The sequence below is a fragment of the Eschscholzia californica genome, unplaced genomic scaffold, assembly GCF_041429995.1.
Source record: "Eschscholzia californica isolate CP2 unplaced genomic scaffold, dmEscCali1.0.p SCAF_1, whole genome shotgun sequence".
NCBI lineage: Eukaryota > Viridiplantae > Streptophyta > Magnoliopsida > Ranunculales > Papaveraceae > Eschscholzia > Eschscholzia californica.
This window is the reverse complement of record NW_028238198.1, coordinates 36,479,110-36,500,736: the sequence shown is the minus strand read 5'-3', so window position 1 is coordinate 36,500,736 and position 21,627 is coordinate 36,479,110. Positions and strand designations below refer to the sequence as shown.

The 21,627-nt window shown below is 37.5% G+C and overlaps 1 protein-coding gene and 2 long non-coding RNA genes across 3 annotated transcripts; 2 read left to right on the top strand and 1 right to left on the bottom strand.

Moving 5' to 3' along the window:
- Nucleotides 1-2,117: 2,117 nt before the first annotated feature.
- LOC147566476 (uncharacterized) lies at nt 2,118-2,807 on the top strand. Its single transcript, XR_015237438.1, has 3 exons — nt 2,118-2,216; nt 2,320-2,375; nt 2,618-2,807. It is a non-coding gene; the product is annotated as an uncharacterized LOC147566476 (long non-coding RNA).
- Nucleotides 2,808-5,507: 2,700 nt separating this feature from the next.
- LOC147566474 (uncharacterized) lies at nt 5,508-21,299 on the bottom strand. Its single transcript, XR_015230471.1, has 3 exons — nt 21,163-21,299; nt 18,893-18,994; nt 5,508-5,867 (listed from the first exon to the last, which is right to left on the bottom strand). It is a non-coding gene; the product is annotated as an uncharacterized LOC147566474 (long non-coding RNA).
- Nucleotides 15,928-20,798, top strand: LOC147566475 (protein TOM THREE HOMOLOG 1-like). Its single transcript, XM_086652977.1, has 11 exons — nt 15,928-16,363; nt 16,598-16,688; nt 16,791-16,843; nt 16,934-17,026; nt 17,137-17,208; nt 18,593-18,665; nt 18,773-18,818; nt 18,969-19,032; nt 19,152-19,205; nt 19,821-19,898; nt 20,389-20,798. Exons 1-11 carry the CDS (start codon nt 16,220-16,222, stop codon nt 20,479-20,481), a joined length of 861 nt encoding a protein of 286 aa, XP_086509103.1. The 5' UTR covers nt 15,928-16,219; the 3' UTR covers nt 20,482-20,798.
- Nucleotides 21,300-21,627: the final 328 nt, after the last annotated feature.

Sequence of the window (21,627 nt, the reverse complement as noted above, 5' to 3'; positions counted from 1 at the left end):
TAATATCATAGAGGCATAGATAATTTTCTTCTGTCATGAAAGAGTAGATGAGCAGAAAATCCAATTGATAACTTATAATAAGAATGTAAATCTTTCACAATAACATAAGTTGGACTGTTGGAGCTTTTGGAACTCCACTGAGTGTCCTGGTGGTCAATATCAGGAAGGTTTGTAGAGGAATTACAAACTCTTTTAGTACTTACCGTTCATAGTGTTTCTAATTTATCGCCTAACACAATTACTTCTTCAGACCCATGATACTATTCCATTGGGAGAGGGTGTCAGTGTCGGATAATTAAAAGGGTTGACTCGACAATCATACCTGAAGATTCCACTTTTTATGGATTTGCTACCAACAAAAATTTCTCATATGTATGCTACTATTGGTGTGACCGGTTAAGGACAATTATCATTGATTAAAGATGTTCCTATGATTTTTGCAATTGTTCAAGTAAGTTCTATATGGCATGATTTTTTATTAATAAGACCATGAACTAAAGAATTTACAACTGAGAATTTCATTTAATTAAATCTTCTTTGGTAAAACAGCTGGTTTACATTCATCGAGTACCGACAACCAATAATAACCTGTTTTTGTAGGTCAGTTCATGCTAAAAATGCAAGGCAAGAAATTAAGCACTCGGCATCTGATTTATCTCGGTCATAAAGGCTCAGTAAAAGATGTAGAATTCTGATTATTCGAAGGACAATCGTCTTAGGTCACTACATTTCAGTACTCAACTCTATTATACAAGAAATGGGTTTCTCCATTACCAGGTTCAAATTTCTATGAAAGCATAACATTACTTTGAGTCATATAAAACATTCTTTCATTTCTACAATGTGTTCATCCCTTTTCTGCTCTTCTGTCTGAGCCTTGGTTCAAATATGAATATAATCCTTCTCTTATTTTATGTGTGGGATTATTGTTTTCTTTTATAGGGAACGAGTTTTCTAAGTTTGCCAAGAGGTTATAAACTAACAATAGATGTGTGATGGTTGAAATCCTTTTGTCGGAAATTCTTCTCATGGAACCAAATGTACTTGATATCATTATTTGTCCAGAACAATCTACATGATCTTTGGTCGCTCATTAACTTTCTTCCTCTAAAGACGTGTAGTTCGGCTTAAACACGTGAGGAATGGTTTCAAATGTCTTGTGAAAATGACAAGCAACAGGTTGTTCAACACATCACATGGTAAGCTTTTCATTTTTTTTTTCTCTTGGTGATGCATTAATTCTAGGATTGAGTTTTATTCAAGAACCTTTTCATATCTAGACTTTGTATCACCTGTCCTTTCTACTATAAAGGTTGAAATCTAATGTATAGAAAGGGTTGCCTTCACAAAAGATACAATACTTAAAGTAGGCATGTCTTCATTATTTGTGCAGGTTATCGTGCTTTCTTGTAGGAGGCTAGAAGTTGATAACGATGCTGGAGAGCCTAAGCATTTGCTGAACATAGCAATTAGTGGTGACCAACGGGCCGTGCCGTGGCGGCATGACCCGTTTGACAGTCGTGGCGTGTTAGACACGCTACGGGCACGCCAGACACGGCTTTGAGCCGTGTCGTGCCGTGTCGTTCCCAGACCACAAAGTCTGGGCACAGAAACGCCCCATGGCAACGGCCCAGCCGTTGCCATGGCGGTTCCGGCCGTTGTTGTGTCGGGTCGTGGCTAATGGGCCAGTTGTTTCCAAACGTAACAAAATGAACCACTAAATAATTTTCAAGTCAAACGTTGTGATCTTTGTTTAAACTTTAGAATTTATGTTTATTATATTACTTAATAATATTATTAACTATTGATTTTATTAATTAATAACTATTTTCAACAAAATAATAATAATATTTTGATTAAGTATCCGTTTCTAACGTGTTAGCGTTTCGTGGCGGGTTAGGAACGCCATGGGCCGTGGCGGGTCGTGTTTCCGTTCCTGACGTGCCGTGGTTGACGGGTCTGGGAGCTTAAAATCCCAAACCCGCCACGGCCCGCTTGACCCGTGACGGGTCGGCACGGCACGACACGCGACGTTACGTGTCGTGACGTGTTGCCTTATAAGCGGGTCGTGTCGTGCCTTTTTCGGGCCGACATGACCCGTTGGCCACCACTAATAGCAATGCAACTCTGAAAATGTTTCAATCATTCGTGCCTATTTCGACGACCTGAACTTGGTCCTCCTTACACTACTAGGGATCATCTTATTACAAGTACAAGTATGTTATTTCTTCTACAATTCTTATTGTTCTTTGATATCTATGTTTTATTTTTTTGTAACTTCAATTCATGACAAGTTGGTGTTTTCAATGTTGTATATAGGTAAAATGATTCTTTTAAGTAAGCTGCTTCCAAAGCTGAAGGATCGAAACAACAAGGTTATGTTTCTCAATTTTCAATTTTGTAAGACTATAAAATATAGGTCATGGACCAGCCTCATTCGAAAATTGAGGTGAAAACCAGTGAGAGAAACAACTTGGGCAAGTTAATGACATTCAAGACAAATAAAGAAACTTGCATGTCTCTTTTACACAAAGAGTCTTATTTTGGTTAAAACTATAATTTTTATTTTCTTGTAAGACCATAGTTTGACAATTTTCACTGTTTCTATTTTGTTCAGGTTGAGAGGCTTGAAGAAATACTTCAAGAACAAGGACGTTTGGAATCCTTGACGCTTTAGCAGAAGGTTTCTGCTATTTTTTTTTTCGTTGAAAATATTATCTTCAATCTGATTTCCCCCTTAACCCCATTTTTCGGTAAAGTGTTTTCAGCATTCGTTGAGACAAATGTAACTCCTGTAAAAGTTTGTATATTTATATTTGTGGAGGCAAAGGATATTCTAACAAAAATTAATGGTTATATTCTTGGGTAACTGACCTTTTAAAAAAAGATCAAATTCTTTTTAATTATGGTCAGATGCATTTTTTGTTTTTATTTAGGTTTTTACTTGGTTAATTAATTGTTAGTTAAATTTTTCTACGACTTTATAGATTGTTTTTGTATGTTTACTTCTTCAGGTTGCGTAAAGGGCATTTCCCCGCCCGTAAGGCGGGGGTTATGCCTAGTATATATATATATATTAATCATTTAAGATTAAATAGAAAATATATTTTTTAACTGCAATGTAACATTTATTTATTATTTTTTTTTAGTCTGTCCAAAGTATCAAATACAACGACATAAAATTTTCTCAGAGATATTCACCGGTAACCGGTGTTTTCACCTGCTATAGAGAACAAACGTTAAGTTAGGAATAACCTGTGATAAAAAGGTAAGTAAAAAAATCACATGATATATCTGAAAATTCATCAACAATTTTATATGCGCTTACTAATATTATTATTATTATTATTATTATTATTATTATTATTATTATTATTATTATTATTAGTGTGACGCCCCAAACCCTAGCAGAGGTACGTGGTTTTGTTTTTGGAAAAGGCTCTACAAACTCTCCAAAAGACATCGGTACTTACTAAGTTTGAGTGTACACCTATAGCCTAGACTTTAGACACTCTCGTGAGCGATGTGGGACTATCACGTTTAGAGTTATCTCTAATGAATTACTAAACAATCTTAAGCTACCAAAATTTATGAACACCAATCGGATCTTGTAAAATACACATTTTTACGCGGTAATTTTATATTTTTTGTGACATATCAGTTTGAGAAAAAAAATTGACAAATTTCGCACATTTTTGAAAATCGCTTCGGGCCACTAAATTATCAGGGTCGCCCCTGTATCTGCCCTCATGAATCTCAACTCTGCCAAGCTCATAAAGGGGACAAATAATTTGAACGGCGTTGGACCGAGATGGAAATCTATTTTCTGGCAAGAGTATAGCATGTAAGGGCGAACCACTAATGTTGTGTTTGTTTTTTTATTTGTCGAATGAAATCTAACTCAGAGCTCCTACTTGATTTAAATTAGATTTTAGAGTATTGTTTATTCTCAGGATATTTGACTTAGTAAATGATTTATATTGACAATAAGTTAGAAAAAAAAAAGATATTCAATTATCCATTATTATTTAGTAAATAATATTTTATAGGCAATGTGCAAGCTGTAATCTAAAATGCAAAAGATAACATTTTTCTTTTGTTGAATAAAAAAGATAAGTATTTCAACAAAAAAAAAAGAATAAAAAAGATAAGAACTTGGCATCGTACATGAATTAATAGGATCATCTATATAACAAATGACATAGGTTTTCATGCCATGTCATAACTTTCATTTATAAATCTGGGTCGTCCAATTCTTTTCTGTAAACCACGACCTTTCTTTTTAATGGGTTTTTAAAGGATAAATGTGGCAAAGTTAGAATAACTACCCACTCCCTTTAAACTCTCTAACTATTTTTCTCTCTTTCCTCTTTTCTTCCTTCAAACAACTAAATATAACCTCTGTTATTATTTTTAATACATTTTTATTACGTCAATATTTGTATAAGACCAATAATTTTGTATAACATAATATAGAAATTTCCGTGCCCTACGGGCACGGGCTATACCCTAGTCTTTAACAAGATTTGAAGATACCAACTATATAGTCAAATAGTTACAAGAATGTCCCTCTGGTTTAATTAAAATGAGAGATTCAATATATAAAGGTGACACATAATATTTTTAGAATTTTGTTAAAAAAAACTTACATAATTATTTTAGATATAACTTTTAGGTTTATAGTCCAAAAAATGACCTTTAAACACACTTTTAATCCTCTCTAATCCTAAAATGGGTTTATAAACTAAAATATTAACATCAATGAAAATTTAGTCCATTTGTGTCCATCTCTAGACAAAACACAAATCCCGAGATTTCATATTAAATCATAATACCTAAACTAACCTTCTATATAAACACAAAAACTCGATTTCATTCAAAATCTCCAAATATCCGATTTCCATTTTTATCTCCTACATTCTATCTCCAATCATGATCTATTAACAGAAACCATTATCTTTATTTTTCTTCAAAACAGAAATAATTACTTCTCTCTCTAAAACCGAAACCTCTATTCAACCTCCATTTTTGAGTCTCAAAATCTGCTTCATCTTCATTAGACCAGCTGAAACCTCCATCGTTTATTTGGATTTCCATCATCCAAGACTCAGTTCGTACCATTGTAACCACCAAAAGCTTCTTCTGAGGTTAAAGTTATAAGTTTAATATTTCTTTTTTCATCATCATCTTTAAAGATATTTATGATTTTCATTATCATCTGTTTCATCTCTGTATCATCGTTTCAAATATTCATCATTATTCATTATTTTCTCTCTCTAAGATCTTCATAACCGATTTATGTTATTAATGTTAAATCGTTGTTTACTAATTCATTATCTTCAATTATGTTATGTTTGTCTCCATGTATTAATTTATTTTTCATTATATTTAGGTTACAGATGTTGATTTTTAGAACGCTTCTTCAAATCAGATCCGGTAACCGTACCATTTCTGAACCAGAGAAGATTCCGTACAATGTTATTGTAACAGAATGTAAAGAATGTGTATTGTTCAAACAATTATATGTACTTTATTGCGCTTTACATATTTGAACTAGTGAAGATTCCGTACAATTTTATTGTAACAGAATGTAAACAGTACATATCTTTATTAAACAGTACTGTGAAATTTATTAAACAGTACATATACTTTATAACATTTTACATTTGTAGTTTAGCTGTTAGTGACGGAAATTCCTACAGAATCATCCAATGTAGGGAAGAAGATAAAACTAAAGTATTTCGATTCGTCCTTCAACAATATAGTATAAACACAGGACATGATTTCAAGTTTATCAAGAATGATTGAAAGCGTGTAACTGCCGTTTGTTGAATGACTCAGATAGTTGAGAAGATACTGCAGTGTACCTGTGCAAAAAACATTAAGTTCTGGTATAAATAATGTGAACCATTCGATAAATTACGTTGTATACATGACAAATGATGGGTTCTCCGTCATAAATAACACATAACTTACGAACTTGTTTCATAATTTGTATTTTGATGTGTGGCTATGTATGAGTAGAAACGAAAACAAATGCTGCTGTAATGTTCGTAAATTGTACATAATTTATGAACATCTATTATATAAAATAGGATGTTGAGTGCTGACTGGGACAAACCAAAGACGAACCAAAGATAAATCTAGCCGTCTGTTATCCCATGATAAATCTTGACTCTCAATTGAAATGATTCTCCATTGTCACATTTCAGTTACAAATCTCATTAGTAACAACAACTTGTACTCCACCATTATTTTTTACACCATAAATGGAGAAAATAATTAATACTAGGATTTACTCTTATTTCTTCAGTTACAAATCCCATTAGTAACAATAACTTTTTCTCCAACATTATTTTTTACACCATAAATGGGGAGAATAATTAATCCAAGGATTTACTCCTATATCAATTGAAAAACAATCACAACAAATGGTCTACCATCAAGCTAAATTATGTTTCAATTTTCTTTCAGTTGTAGATTTACACATATCATTGTAGTGGTCAAAAATCGTGTTGGGCCCACTTCGTCTAAAGGTCGCCTAGACCGAGCCTACTTCGTACAAATATCATTTGGGCCCGACCCACTTGCCTACTAGTTGGACACTCTCCAACGTGGAATTCGGCCAACTAAAGGTCCAAACGGCTCTAAGCCCTTGTGAACGTCTATCTAGACGAACAATAACCCATTAAAAGTTATAATGCTCCAAGCACCCCTTGGTCGCCCTCAACCGAGCCTGTCGGTTACCGAGTCAACCTCAACTCCGGAGACCTCGCCACGTACTCATTTGACGAAGTCGCTCTAAAACCCCACGTCGCCTTAAGTATCGTTAGGCGATCTCAGACTACGAAGAGCCTAAAGTCGAGGCGGCGTAATCGTACGATCGAGTTACTCCAGGTGACAGATCGACGGCCAAGAACGAGTCTCCCTTAAGGTTTGGGGTCACCCTCGACCCCAATTATCTCGGATCTAACAGACTCCACGAGTCCATCAGTCGCCTATAAATAGAAGGAGACTCAGATTCCAAAGGCATCGGATACCGACTAGAAAACAACAGAACATTCTTCTCTCTCTCTCTCTCTCCCTCTCACATTCAGTACCTTCTGATCAGTGCTCTAGACGACGATAATCGACCTTCGAATTCCAGAAGGCTTGAAGGGTAATCTTCTAGGGGATCACTCTAGACGACGATATTACATCTTCAAGCTCCATTACCCTCGAAGTCCTTCTGAAGTCCTTTCGAGACGACCTCTCGACCTGCTCCAGGAGATTAATCCGACCAACTATCCCGTAGAGTCGAAGCTCCGGCCACTCTACGAGTCTAGCCACCCTCCGACGATACAACACGGTGACACCCTCAGCATTCAATCGTTTAAATACTTATCTTTTATAGTTTGCTGACTTGACCGTCGGAGTGCCCTTGGCAAGACACCATCCCGGTGTCCCCAAGACTTCACGGTTTTACTTGTTTTTGTCTGTCTACAGGTCCAACCAGAACTTCGTCCACCTCGAGGTCTAAAGCCCAAGTTGTCGGTGGCCCACCAATCGACGATCTATTAATTGTGTGATTTTCTACCGTCCACAGTTTGCGCCCACCGTGGGGCCCCTTCAACTAACATCTCAAACGACCTCATCAATGGAAGAAGGAATGGTAGCCTCACCAAACCATGTCTCGACCCAGATCGCCGAACTCACAACTCAGATGCGAGAAAACTCCCAAAAGCTTAAAGCCCTGGAGGAGGAGAATGCTCTGATTCGAGCAGAAAATCAACTACTTCAAGAAAAAGTTACTGAACTCGCCATGGTGTATCCAACAGGACCTAGGTTTCGAACTCCAGTCAACCCGATGCAATCCTTGGTGACCCCTGAAGCAGGAAACTCCTCCAGTCAACCAATCGTCCAGTCTGACACCATTGGCGTCTCGATTTCGAATCCAGTGACTAATACTACGACTCTGGCAACGACGTTATTATCATCTTTCCAAAGCTCAGCTCAAACCAATCAACAATCGCAGTCGATGACTGCCCCTCTTTTCTCATCCTCCCTTACTCTTCCTACTTTACTACCTACTAGTGTACCCTTTAGTCTGTTGACTAACGGTCTGAACTCTGGCTTTGCAGGAACCCCCTTGGAGCAGGCGATGGCTAAAAAATTGGCAGAGATGGAGGCTCTGATCACTCGCATTCCAGGAGTCCCAACCCCCCTTAGAAAGAGTCTACCACAGAGTTATGCAGACTCCCCTTTCGTCGACGCCATCGCCTTAGTGGAGATGCCGAAGAAATTTTCATTCCCAAGTATGAGAATGTATGATGGCACCTCAGATCCAGACGACCATATTGCATCCTACAAGCAGAGGATGTTCACTGCAGCCATACCCAGGGACCTTAGAGAGGCTTGCATGTGCAAAAGCTTCGGGTCGAGCCTCATTGGTCCAGCTCTCCAGTGGTACACCAACCTGCCGAACAACTCCATCGCCTCATTTGCCCAGCTGACAGACACGTTCGTTGAACAGTTCGCGAGTAGTAAGAAGTTAGAGAAGCTCTCTGGAGACCTTTACCGACTTAGCCAGAGGCGAGGTGAACCACTTAGAGATTATGTAGGGAGGTTCAATAGAGAGAAAGTCTCGATCCCCTATTGCAACCAAGAGACGACAGTGGATGCATTTCAAAAAGGGTTACTTCCAGACAGTGAACTCTACAAAGAACTCACCAAGTTCAACTGCACCACCATGGAGGATGTCCTAGCTCGAGTTTGGGTAGCAATCCGTTGGGAAGAAGACAAGTACCATCAAAATAGACACTACCCTAGCGACGAGCGGTCTCGAGAACGTCGTTTGAGACGAACAGATCATAGGTCAGATGGCAGACACTTAGAGCCCTACACTACCTCAAGGCGACCTCAAACCCGAGACGACAGAAAACCACTTGATCTGACAGGTCTAACTGCCGAACGAACCAGTTCGCATCAGAGTTCCAGACTACAACATGAACATCGAACCATCTGAGTAGTAGGGCAAGGTGGACAAACGACAAGTCGAAGATGAACTCAACATTAATAAAAGTTGGAATGCAGCACATCTAAAGTTGTACCATTTCTAAACTCTAAACTGTTTTTATTACATTTCATCTTGAATAAACTTACTGACTTAAACATCGGAGAGTGGGTGGTGAACTTTTTTGATTACATTTCATCTTGAATAAACTTACTGACTTAAGCATCGGAGAGTCGGTGGCTACGCCACCGACTAACCCTCTAGCTCGATTTTTTGCAGGTTAGAGCATCTTACCGAGACAAACAGACGTCTCGCCAGAGGTGTATCTCTAACCTTCTAAAATTCTACCTCAAAAGTTTACACTGTCTTAAAAACTCTACTGAGTAACTTTTATACTGGAGGGTCGATGGTTCCACCATCAACCTCCCCTCTTACCCAATCGCAGAGCGACTACAAACGACAGGGGACAAGCATGGCTGGAAAACAACACCTCCATCATCCACCAACTTTAGTCGACTCTAGAGACAACAGTCTGGAAAAGTTGATTCAACTTCTAGGCTAAAGGGCACGAAACATTCTACACCTACAATCTGGGGCAAAAAAAAAAACATCAAATAACCCCTTGGGAGCACGACCTAGCTGGAACCAGACCTAAATCTTGTACTATCCTGGACTCCACACAAGGTTAATCGATGTTCATCTCGACTCCCATACTGATAACAGGAAGTATTGAATGTCTTCACCCATTATTTCTATCATTCTTTGTTGATAGAAAATTACTGATTTGTGCGCCAGAGGGCTGATGGTGTTGCTGTCGACCTTCGCTTTTGTGTGTGCAGCTCGGTCAAAGCTCGTGGACAAACAGGAGAAGCACAACCTTCACCCATCCACCAAAGCTAGCCAGCAAATAATCAACCTAAGTCCAGAAAAATAATGTTCTACACTTAGGCTGGGGGGACAAATTGTGCCTAAAATGCGAGCTCGAATTCCCTCAAAGCTAAATGGAGACTAGAGCTATCAACCTTAAACTTCAGACGAGGAACATAAGACTTCAACGAAAAACAAAAAATTTCTAGAAGCTTACTGTCGCTTCGACGAAGCAGCAAGGTTCACTCTCGAGCTCCAACTGGCCTAACATGGGACAAATAATACCATGAAATACAAGCTTAAACTTCCAACATAGCCACACAGAAGACTAGAGCTATTGACCTCATACTTCAGATGAAGAACATAAGACTTCGACGAAAAAACAAAAATTCTAAGAAGCTTACTGTCGCTTCAAACGAAGCAACGAGGTTCATGCTCGAACTTTAATCGGCTTTAACGGGAGCACTACAATACTACATACCTTTTTGTACCCCCCACATGATCCACACAAGGCGCCATTAATCTCCCTTCCTCTAATACTCTTTTACAACTCTTTCTACACATTGTAGCGGGTCGAGACGTCTCCGAGACTCCACCCGGCCTAAGGAAGGTTCGAGATAGACACATCCTAGGGAATATAAATACCTCGGGTGTTACCGAAAGAGAAGGAAAGCTCGAGACCTCGAAGTCATCAAAACAACACAACGACTTTGAGACCGCACTCTCTTCTAGAAAGAATGCAACCTCAAGCTTCACCTGAAAAAATGATGCTATAAGGCCTTCGACTCTGAAATTCCACTATTGTGCCTTGAAAGTCTACTATCCCTGATAGTCGTATTCGAGAATGTTATCTCTAGGGCCAACTTAGTTGATGACAGAGGAGCTTCAAAGGTCAACCCAAAAAAGTGCACCTTCAAAATTCAGACGGCTGGTCTCGAGACGAGAAACCTCAACTCTAAACTACTTGCTTGTAATATTTACTTACTCAACATGTTCAAGCTATGTAACTTAAAGCATGAATTTCATCGAAGAGATTACCATCCTCGAAAGCGTTCAATACATGTCTAGAAAATGAAACAACGTAAAAACCCCATGGGCCCTTTGCCACACTCTCTAGAGTGTCAACTCTCCTTCTACATCCCGTTCTGTACGAGGTATGTCTCAAATGTGTTGTATATTTAATTATATGTCACTTGAACACATTTATTTACACACATATATGTATACTACACGTTATAGATGCACACATATATATAATACACATTTATATATATAGTACACATTTATATATATAATACATATTTATATATATATCACCAAAGAGAAAAAGAAAAAAGAAAAGGGGAATCCAAATTGCTGTTAGGAGTTCGGAAGAAAATCTCCAACCTACCTTTGAGCGGTTTGGAGGGGTTTTCCTCCAAACTACCCAAAGGCAGTTTGGAGACTCTTGCCTCCAAGCTGCCTTTAGGCGGTTTGGAGGCTCTTCACTCCAAACTGCCTTTAGGCAGTCTGGAGCACTCCAGACCACCTAAAGGCAATTTGGAGGTGTTTTATTCCAAATTGTCTTTAGGGTTGGTTGGACCACATTTTTATTGATTTTCTTCAGGCAACCTAGAGAAGAGACTTTTCTCCAAGTCGTCTTCGGGCAGCCTGGACATCTTCTTCCCCGAATTGTCGTGATTTAAAAAAAAAAAAAAAATCTAGGCCGACAACGGTATTTTGACATTTCATATATGCAAATAGTGGTCTCAAATTATCCGACGAACTACCAAGATCTTTAGGCCGACACAATAACGGTTGAAATTAACTGAACTATGACTCCAGTACGACATTGGATTTGGACGTTCCCTCGACGCTACCAACCTACTCTCTAAGTGAGCAAATCACTAACTTAGAGAGTGGGGGACAAACTGTAGTGGTCAAAAATCGTGTTGGGCCCACTTCGTCTAAAGGTCGCCTAGACCGAGCCTACTTCGAACAAATATCATTTGGGCCCGACCCACTTGCCTACTAGTTGGACACTCTCCAACGTGGAATTCGGCCAACTAAAGGTCCAAACGGCTCTAAGCCCTTGTGAACGTCCATCTAGACGAACAATAACCCATTAAAAGTTATAATGCTCCAAGCACCCCTTGGTCGCCCTCAACCGAGCCTGCCGGTTACCGAGTCAACCTCAACTCCGGAGACCTCGCCACGTACTCATTTGACGAAGTCGCTCTAAAACCCCACGTCGCCTTAAGTACCGTTAGGCGATCTCAGACTACGAAGAGCCTAAAGTCGAGGCGGCGTAATCGTACGATCGAGTTACTCCAGGTGACAGATCGACGGCCAAGAACGAGTCTCCCTTAAGGTTTGGGGTCACCCTCGACCCCAATTATCTCGGATCTAACAGACTCCACGAGTCCATCAGTCGCCTATAAATAGAAGGAGACTCAGATTCCAAAGGCATCGGATACCGACTAGAAAACAACAGAACATTCTTCTCTCTCTCTCTCTCTCCCTCTCACATTCAGTACCTTCTGATCAGTGCTCTAGACGACGATAATCGACCTTCGAATTCCAGAAGGCTTGAAGGGTAATCTTCTAGGGGATCACTCTAGACGACGATATTACATCTTCAAGCTCCATCACCCTCGAAGTCCTTCTGAAGTCCTTTCGAGACGACCTCTCGACCTGCTCCAGGAGATTAATCCGACCAACTATCCCGTAGAGTCGAAGCTCCGGCCACTCTACGAGTCTAGCCACCCTCCGACGATACAACACGGTGACACCCTCAGCATTCAATCGTTTAAATACTTATCTTTTATAGTTTGCTGACTTGACCGTCGGAGTGCCCTTGGCAAGACACCATCCCGGTGTCCCCAAGACTTCACGGTTTTACTTGTTTTTGTCTGTCTACAGGTCCAACCGGAACTTCGTCCATCTCGAGGTCTAAAGCCCAAGTTGTCGGTGGCCCACCAATCGACGATCTATTAATTGTGTGATTTTCTACCGTCCACAATCATCACAATGACCAAATTGATTTCTGCTATCAAACTCTACAGGTAATATCTAGCTCATTCTCTAATTGTGTTATGTTACTTTTGTTTTCGAATGCTATAGGTAACATCTTGGTTCTATCTCTTACCAAATATATTTTTCATAATTCAAAGTTTTGTGTTTTCTTTCTTCAGTTAGTTATTCAATACACCTCAATGCTACCTATGGCTATATCAGGGTCAACCAGAGTAACCAAGGTGTTTACTTGGAATACATTTATGCTTAGAGGAAGAGATGTCTCATTTACATCCGAATTCGATTTTTCAAGAGAGTTTGAAGTATTTGGGTAAGTTAAAATTGAGGAAATTTAATATTTTGTCTAAATGTAAAGGTGAGGCTCCTAATTATATCTATTTCCCATTCAGATTTATTCTATGTCCAAAAAAAAAAAAATTGAACATTAACATCTCATATTAAGAACACGTATTTTTAATTTTTCAGTTTTGGCTCAAGAATTTTACTTCTACTATACACTTTTTCCTACTATTTTTTCCCCATGTCAAATACCAGATCCTCTTAACTTATTATGTATATGTCTCTCTATAGTGACATAACTTAGTAATTAAAAGATACATTTAGATATTGAGAAATGATAATACATCAATTTATTTTTTCATTACGATTAACTTTCTATTATCCAAACGTAAAAAAATTTTATTCCTAAGATTTTTGTAATTCCGGACATAAGTTTATTACATTTCTTTCTTCTTTTGTTACGCCATCAGCCTATAATTTTATCTCATCTTTTTATTTTATTTTTCTTTCAACTCACCACCTGCTTAATTACATAAATTGCACAAAGAAAGTGTTCGTGCCGGAGGCACGGGTTATGCTTAGTGTTTCATAATTTGTAAGGGATGTTTGGTTAGTATAGGTAAAAACAAAAATTAAATGAGAGGAAGTGATATACACGTTATGTATCTTAACCCCCAAATCACGCTAAATTGATCGCAGAAAAATTTACTCTTCCCAAATCTGAAAGTTAATTGAGAGAAAGTGATATATACGTTTTATATATTAACCTCCAAATCACGCTAAATTGATCCCAAAAAAATATACTCTTTCCAAACCTGAAAGTCAAGTGAGAGAAAGTGATATATACGTTTGGTATATTAACCCCCAAATCACGCTAAAATGATCCCAGAAAAATTCGGTCATTGATCTAATTCAGTAACATGTTGTTTTGATTTTGTTTCCAAATAAGAATTGATGAGAGAGAAAATCTGATTTGGTAAAATATCCGGTTTTCCTTATTAATACCCTAAATCACGCTATAAACAGGCTGTTTCAAATTCTGTCCGGCTCCCATTAAAAAATTTGCGAGAATTCTGAAGGGGACATGGACGGTAATTTCTTTTATATAGTAAGGGTTATTATGTCCCAAGTGCAAAAGGACTAAAAACTCATTTTTTGGGAAGATTGGACCAAAAACCTTTTTTGAACATTTTTGGGGCCTTATACCCATGGACTATTTTAGATACTATTGGACACTCTAATTTCAGATTTTCAAGAGTGCCTAGTCAAATTTTAGATTTATATATCAAAAGTAAGACATTTCTTCACTATATTTTCGTGGCAAATTTAAGAGTTACAAGTGTGACAAATAATATTAAGGAAATTTTATAGGCAATGGCCAGACTTGTTATAGGCAATGTATTTTTCACGTATGACTTAGTCAATTGAATATGTTAGGAATCACTATGAATGAAGAAAGTTCCAAGAACATTAGGGATGTATATACCAAAAGACTACACCAAAACGATTTCTGCCCAAAATTCTATTTCTAAAGCGGTATGTGAGCATTCCCTAATACTTCAATTCGTGTTTGAAGGAGTAAAATTGATTAAAAAAAATTGACGTCGACCTCAAAATTGATCTGGTTCGACCGAGTTCGTGTGTATAGCATGGTGTGACCAGACCGATTTCGACATACTTGTGTTTCAGTTATTGAAATCGGTGAGGTTGTACCGATTTGCACTGCCTCCACCGGTGTGGCCACACCGATTATCACTGCCTCCATCGGTACGAGCCCACCGATTCAACCACATGAACTTAATTTTTGTTAACATCTTTAAATCAACGATTGCCTCAACTCCGGGCTAAAATGACCGGTGGAAACGCTTCAACTAAGACTCCAAGCAACCACACAAAGAGAAATTTAGTTTTGGATCAAGATTTTACAGAAATTCGATCTCCCAAATTTTAGAGTTTATGGACAGATTGAATGGGAGAGATATGGAGAAGAGAGTTGTAGTGAACGCAGGTTAAGTATGACCGATTTTGAGAAAGAGATTTGAAGAAGAAGAAGAAGAAATCGACAAACAGCGTAGAACGACATCTCTTCTTTGAATTTAGGGAGGGGTTAAGTAAAAATACTTTGACTTAACGATGGACCTAACAACATCAATTACGCCGTTAGTCAAACCGTGGTTGATGCATTGCCTCCTATCCATACATTGCCTCCTACCCATACATTGCCTCTAACCCAAATTCGAGTTTGCCTTTAGCCAGACTGCTTATAACAAGTTTGGGGATTGCCTATAAAATCTTGCATAATATTGTTTTAGCTATCTCTATTAAATTAAAACACGAAAAATATCAAAACATTTCTTTTTAATCTTGTAAAAACTAGAATCTCAATGGATAATTCATGTATCAATTTCTAAAATTTTTCTTTAGCCTCCCATAAGAGATTCTCTTACGAATCTCTCATAGGCCAGCCCCATGATCTTATGTTTGGCCAACCTACAATAATTTCTCAAACTAGGTCATCCGTCATCATATCATAAAGAACATTAATACAACGAATCCATCGTGACACCCACGTGACCATGATAATCTCTTACCGCTGTAAATAGAAAAATTTGAAATAATATTTGTTGAACACAGAAGTTGTAGAAACGCCCCCCAGAAATGTTACTGCCACTCCTTTCCTTCAAATTTCCTCCTTTCAGGGAGGCGCTAATAACATTTATTAGGGGCGTTTTTACAATTACTCTGCTTAATGCGCTGTCCCTAAAATTTCGCACGTTCACAATGGCAATATAGACATTCTCCCTGGATTGCCACTCTAGAGAGAGAGAGAGAGAGAAAAAAAACGAAATTGGTCTCCGTCTTGGTTTTGGAATTTGGACACTGCCTGCCCCCTTTCTCCGTCTTTTATTTCTCTCTCTTTCTTGTCTTTTTATTCTTCCTTCTTGAGATCCTCCTTTTCTTTTGTCCAAAATTGTTTCTGATTTAGTTTAGCCTTTCACAAATTAGGGTTTCAAAAGATTTGGAGATAACCATTAGAGTAATCTGATTACCGGCTTAGAGAATTCAATGAATTCTACATCTATTATAATGGCTTATAGACTTAAAAACGCTTCTGATTGGTGGGTAGATGTTAATGATTCACCTCTTTGGCAGAACCGAATCTTTCATACCCTCGCCGGACTTTATGGTTTTGTTGCTGTCGTTGCTCTGGTAATGATTCGTTTTATTTGTTTTTGTTCTGTTGCTAATTTTGATTTCTATTAGTTTGTTCTTTTTTATGTTATAGGTTATTATTTGTTTAGGGTTTCAAATTTTGTTTACGATTTGAGTTAGGGTTTTGCAAATTCAGTTTGAATTTGGTATGATTGGGTGTAATTTCATAGAGGACGAAATTTGGGGTTTCAAATTGAATTTGTAATATGTTTGAGGTTATTATGGTTGCAGATCCAGCTAGTCCGAATAGAATTAAGAGTTCCGGAGTACGGTTGGACTACGCAGAAAGTTTTCCATTTTTTGAACTTTGTGGTGAATGCTGGTTTGTATCTTGACTTTTTCACAGCTAGATTACGATTTCATGGTTAGTTGAATGGGGATTTTGTATGTATGTTTTATTGATATTAGTTCTAATGGGTGGCAGTTCGTTCGATAGTCTTCGTGTTTCGCATTGATGTTCAGCGGATACATCCTGAGGTTAGAATTTCACTTGTTCTGATAATTCTAATCTAATTCAATCATACATTGAACCATTTATTTACATTTTTCCCATTGATTTACTGCCAGATTCTTCAACATGTCTTGCTTGACTTTCCTAGTCTTGCATTCTTCACTACCTATGCACTTCTTGTTCTTTTCTGGGCCGAAATTTATTATCAGGTATGTTTTCAAAAGAAAAATTTATTATCAGATACGAATTTGGGTTATGTTTTACGATCATGGTTGACTTGTTATTAAACTCTATGGGTTTTGAATAATAACTTTTACAGGCGCGGGCAGTATCCACTGATGGGCTCCGATCAAGTTTCATCACAATTAATGCTGTGGTGTATGCTATTCAGGTGAAATTTAGTACTAATGTGTCTTGTTGTTCATACTTGTTATCGAGGTATTACGTGCATCTTTACCGCTTATTTTGGAGATGCTAAACATTCTTAAGTACATTAACAATGTAAATTAGTTGGATGTTATTGAGGGTAGAGTGCTAGACATGATTTGTTGCTTTATATACAAGTGAGAAGTACCTAGGTATCATGAAATGTGTAGCTAACAAGTTAGTTTCAGGTCGTTTTCCTAGTTAGTATGCGATGAGTAAGTGGTTGGCAAGTTGTTTTTACACTTTTCTTGTGTAAGTGTAATTTCTCGACTGCTAAAAGACAATTGTTCAAAGTGTACTTCTTGACATGCATATTCTGCATGAATCATAAATAGAAAACAGGAAACAAATCCATCCTTAAAGTTGCAGCATTACGCCATTACCCAACATGAAGAAAATTTCCTAAATATGTGCACTTCATTGTTAATAGCGGAAGTTGGTTGAATAGAGTCTAACTTCTAATGCAACTTGCAAGTATTTGGAAACTGTGAATCAGATTAGAATTATTTTACTATAAAGCAAAACTGAAGAATTAAAATCTCCTGATATCGTATCTCGAAGCATAACCCCGTGATACAACACATCCTTTTCTTATCAGCTGAGTGTATCCATTTACACTTTACAAGCCCATCTAACCCATTAAAAGTACACGAGAAACCCTATTATTTGATAAACCTAATAATGGAATACCCAGTTAAACTATCCTTCTCTATTTTAATATCCTCCAATTTTTTCGATGATAAAGCTTATATCAATTTGGGTGTTTGATACATCGAAATCTAGTGGTCCTCCAGTCCTCCTACTTTACATCATGAAGGAAATCTCAATCTCAGGCACCTTACTGATGTGTGCCAGTCTCAATCTGAATCTACAAGGTTGTTTTATATAGTTTGAAGACTAACCAAATGATCGGAAGATGGTACATTCATGTCGGACTCGGTGAAAAAGTAATTATGTTTTCTAATAAGAGTTGCCATGATGAATTAAAAGTAGATCCAGATGGTCTATGTCTCTGTTTTTGCTATTCTGCCAACTCTAGCAGTCTCTCATGCTCGTCGAATTCGTTTCTCCTAGGCCTTAAGTGTTCATATGAAATCTTTTTGTCAATTCGGCTTTGTGAGTTGTTTCAGACTCTAGGTGCCTGCTAAGGCATTTCCTCTTTTTTCACTCGTTAACAATTGGTACCAATAATCTTACACCCAGAATGTCTTCAGTGCGTAAGTTTTGAATATTCACACCCAAAGTTGTCTCAATAAGTGTTTTCTTCTGAATCTTAACTTGAAGATGTATTTTCCTTTCTAGTACGAGGCATTAATTGCTAAAGCGCTTTTTGTTTCATATGATCACAGATAGCTCTCTGGTTGATTATGTGGTGGAAACCTGTTCATCTTATGGTTGTCCTCTCAAAGATTTTCTTCGCAGGTTTGTCTTTCTTAACAAGAGCAATCTGCTAAAATTTTTTGGAACTGAATTTTGCGGTTTTGGGATAAACTGATGAGTTCACCCTTTGCTAACATAACATTGGGCAGGTGTATCATTGTTTGCGGCCCTCGGGTTTCTTCTTTACGGGGGGAGGTAAATTTTCTTTCCCTGTATCCACTACACCTGCATGCATGTTTAAAATGTAAAAAGTATATTTATTCACTCACATAGTTGTTAAACTTCCATCTTCTAGCATTCCTTGTAGCATGATGTTTCCGCCTCATTCTTGTCGTGTTATGCCAGGCTCTTCCTTATGCTACAACGCTTCCCTGTTGAATCAAAAGGAAGGCGGAAGAAGTTGCAGGAGGTACACGTGGATGATTTTATAGTATCAAAATGCAATATCTGAAGGTTCTTATTGATATATATGTTTATACGTTTATTTATTTGTTTTATTTTACGCTTTCCATTTTTAACATTGTGCAGGTTGGTTATGTGACCAGCATATGCTTCCTGTGTTTCCTTATAAGATGTATTATGGTAAGTACACCCGTTTCCAAAATATGCAGATATAAAAAATGTGGTAACACAAACGTGAAACGTCTTTTTCCAAGGAACAAGCTAACAGTTTTGGACTGATGACTCCATAGTTAGTTGCTAGGCATGGCAGATTCGATTTGGAATCAACCCATCCACCCTGGCACAAAGAAACATCAGGCCCGAGTCTAACGTACATGGGTAGTCGAGTCATCAGATTGTTATGAAAAATTAGTGATAGGGAGAATAGAAAGGCATATGATACTAATTTCTCATGAAGACTTCTCTTATACCAATCTACCTCACATATAATTCTAGAGAATTAAACAAAGGCAGGTGGGAGAGTAAGGTCGGGGGAAGAGGTAGACTTGTAGAAAAAACAAACGGACCTGATCCCGAATTTCTTATGTAATTCTTGGAGACCTATTTGCAATATAAGGTTCGGGTTGAGTCGTCCATCTTTATCAATGGCCTCGTCCATCTTTTTTCAACTTATCTTCAGTGAGATCATGTAGAATTGGTGATACAATTTACAATACACTGCAATCTCCATTTGAACCTTCATTTGGATATAACAAGCTTTTATTTAACTTTCTGGATTTAATATTCATTCTGTAGATGTTCTTCAATGCATTCGACAAAGCAGCTGATCTTGATGTTCTGAATCATCCTGTTCTCAATTTTCTGTACTATCTGGTAAGCTTTGTTTTTGTTATTTATATCAAACATCTATCTCTAGATACAATTCTAATGATTTTTAGGCCTAGAAAACCAAACTGTGTCCTATTACAGAAACCCTATTGGATAATTTTCAGTTTGAACTCCTGGCTACTTTTATCCTCGGGGACTACTATTTTAAAGATACATTTGCTATCCATGATAGAAGTATTTTCTTATAACAATTTAGGTGGTCATTGGTTTTCCTTTACGATCTTTGAGACGGCCTAAAAATTGAAAACAGGAAAAACTCATTCATAAATTGATTTACCCTAACTTAATGCGGGACATTCTTTTCCCTTTTACTAAATAGTAATACACAAACAGCTCAAAGATGACCTGTCACATCATTTCTGCCAATGGATCGTATATCTCATTTTTTAGCTTGTGATCTAATTATAATATTCAAATCAAGGTCGGGGTTGTGAAATTTTTCTCACTTATCTTGCTTTTTTATTTGTGGCTGTAGTTGGTAGAAATTCTACCCTCAGCTCTGGTTCTTTTCATATTGAGGAAATTGCCCCCCAAGCGTGGAATTACACAATATCATCCAATCCGTTAAGAGGATCATCATCGGATATACATATACGGTTCATAATGTGGATGAAAGCGAAAAAGACGTGGACGAAACTAACCAGATCAAATAGAAGGAAAGAAAGGAAAACTAGAAATTGAGTATTCTAGTTCTTCTCTCAGTAAGGTTTGTAGATTTTGTGAATTAGAACGAAAATGAAAAAAAAAAAGTGAAAAATGGCTTGTGAAATATTTTTAGTCACTTCAATATTGTAATGACCTTTAACATCTGCAAGTTGGTTATGGTTTGTTTTATTAAACGTATCAGAGAATGAATTTTAATGGTCTCCAAATTATCTTTTTTCATTTTATTGAGTATTCTTCTTCTACTTGTGGGAGTCTCGAAAGAGTAATACTTTTTTGTAAAGTTAACAGTAGAAAGGTAAACAGATTGAGGAATCAGAAACTAAGCAGGAGCTAGGGTGGTTCATGCAGATTATGGCCACTATAATAATATGAATCAAAGTCGAACTATTCAAAACTTAGCGCAGAACAACTAATTTGGGGGGTTCGGCATGGAAAACTTGGCTTACCCACGACCCAAATCTGATCGACAAGTTACTTGGGTGGATCAAACGATCTAGCTACTTAGATGAGAAGTTTAGTAACATGTATTCAGGTAAACAAATAAAACAAAAGAAGACTGGAAAAAAGGAACACTTCTAGATACCTGGTTATGGGATAGAATAAGTAGAGATTGAATCCCTTTCAACAAAAAAAAAAAAGTAGAGATTGAATCCAGATGTACAGAGCCATAGACTGCTTTTTTCTTCTTGAGCTTGGTTTGGTTTCTGCTATTTGATATTCATCTTTCTTCATCTTTGTGTCAAATGTGTTGAGATTTATAGGTAGGAGGAATTGGGGATTCTTAAACCTACCACTCATCATCTTGTTGAGTCTTTCATCTACCAGTCTTTCCTCTCTTATTGAAAGTTAGGTTAGTTTCGGCCGAGACGTTGATGGAATGACCATATTCTCTTGATATACAGCTTCAGCCTTCTAAAACTTAGAACTTGATGTACCGTTTCACATATATCAAATCAAGCGGATTGATCGTATATCTCAAGTACAAATTTAATGCTTGCGGGTCTTGCACCATAAGAAGTTAGTACATTTCCAATTCAAAACTAATTTA

Excerpts from the sequence above, each read along its gene's own strand:
- LOC147566475 (XM_086652977.1), top strand. The coding sequence starts at position 16,220 with ATGAATTCTACATCTATTATAATGGCTTATAGACTTAAAAACGCTTCT. Across the intron at positions 16,364-16,597 it reads TTGTTGCTGTCGTTGCTCTG|ATCCAGCTAGTCCGAATAGA; the intron begins GTAATGATTCGT and ends TTATGGTTGCAG. Across the intron at positions 18,819-18,968 it reads TTTCTTCTTTACGGGGGGAG|GCTCTTCCTTATGCTACAAC; the intron begins GTAAATTTTCTT and ends GTGTTATGCCAG.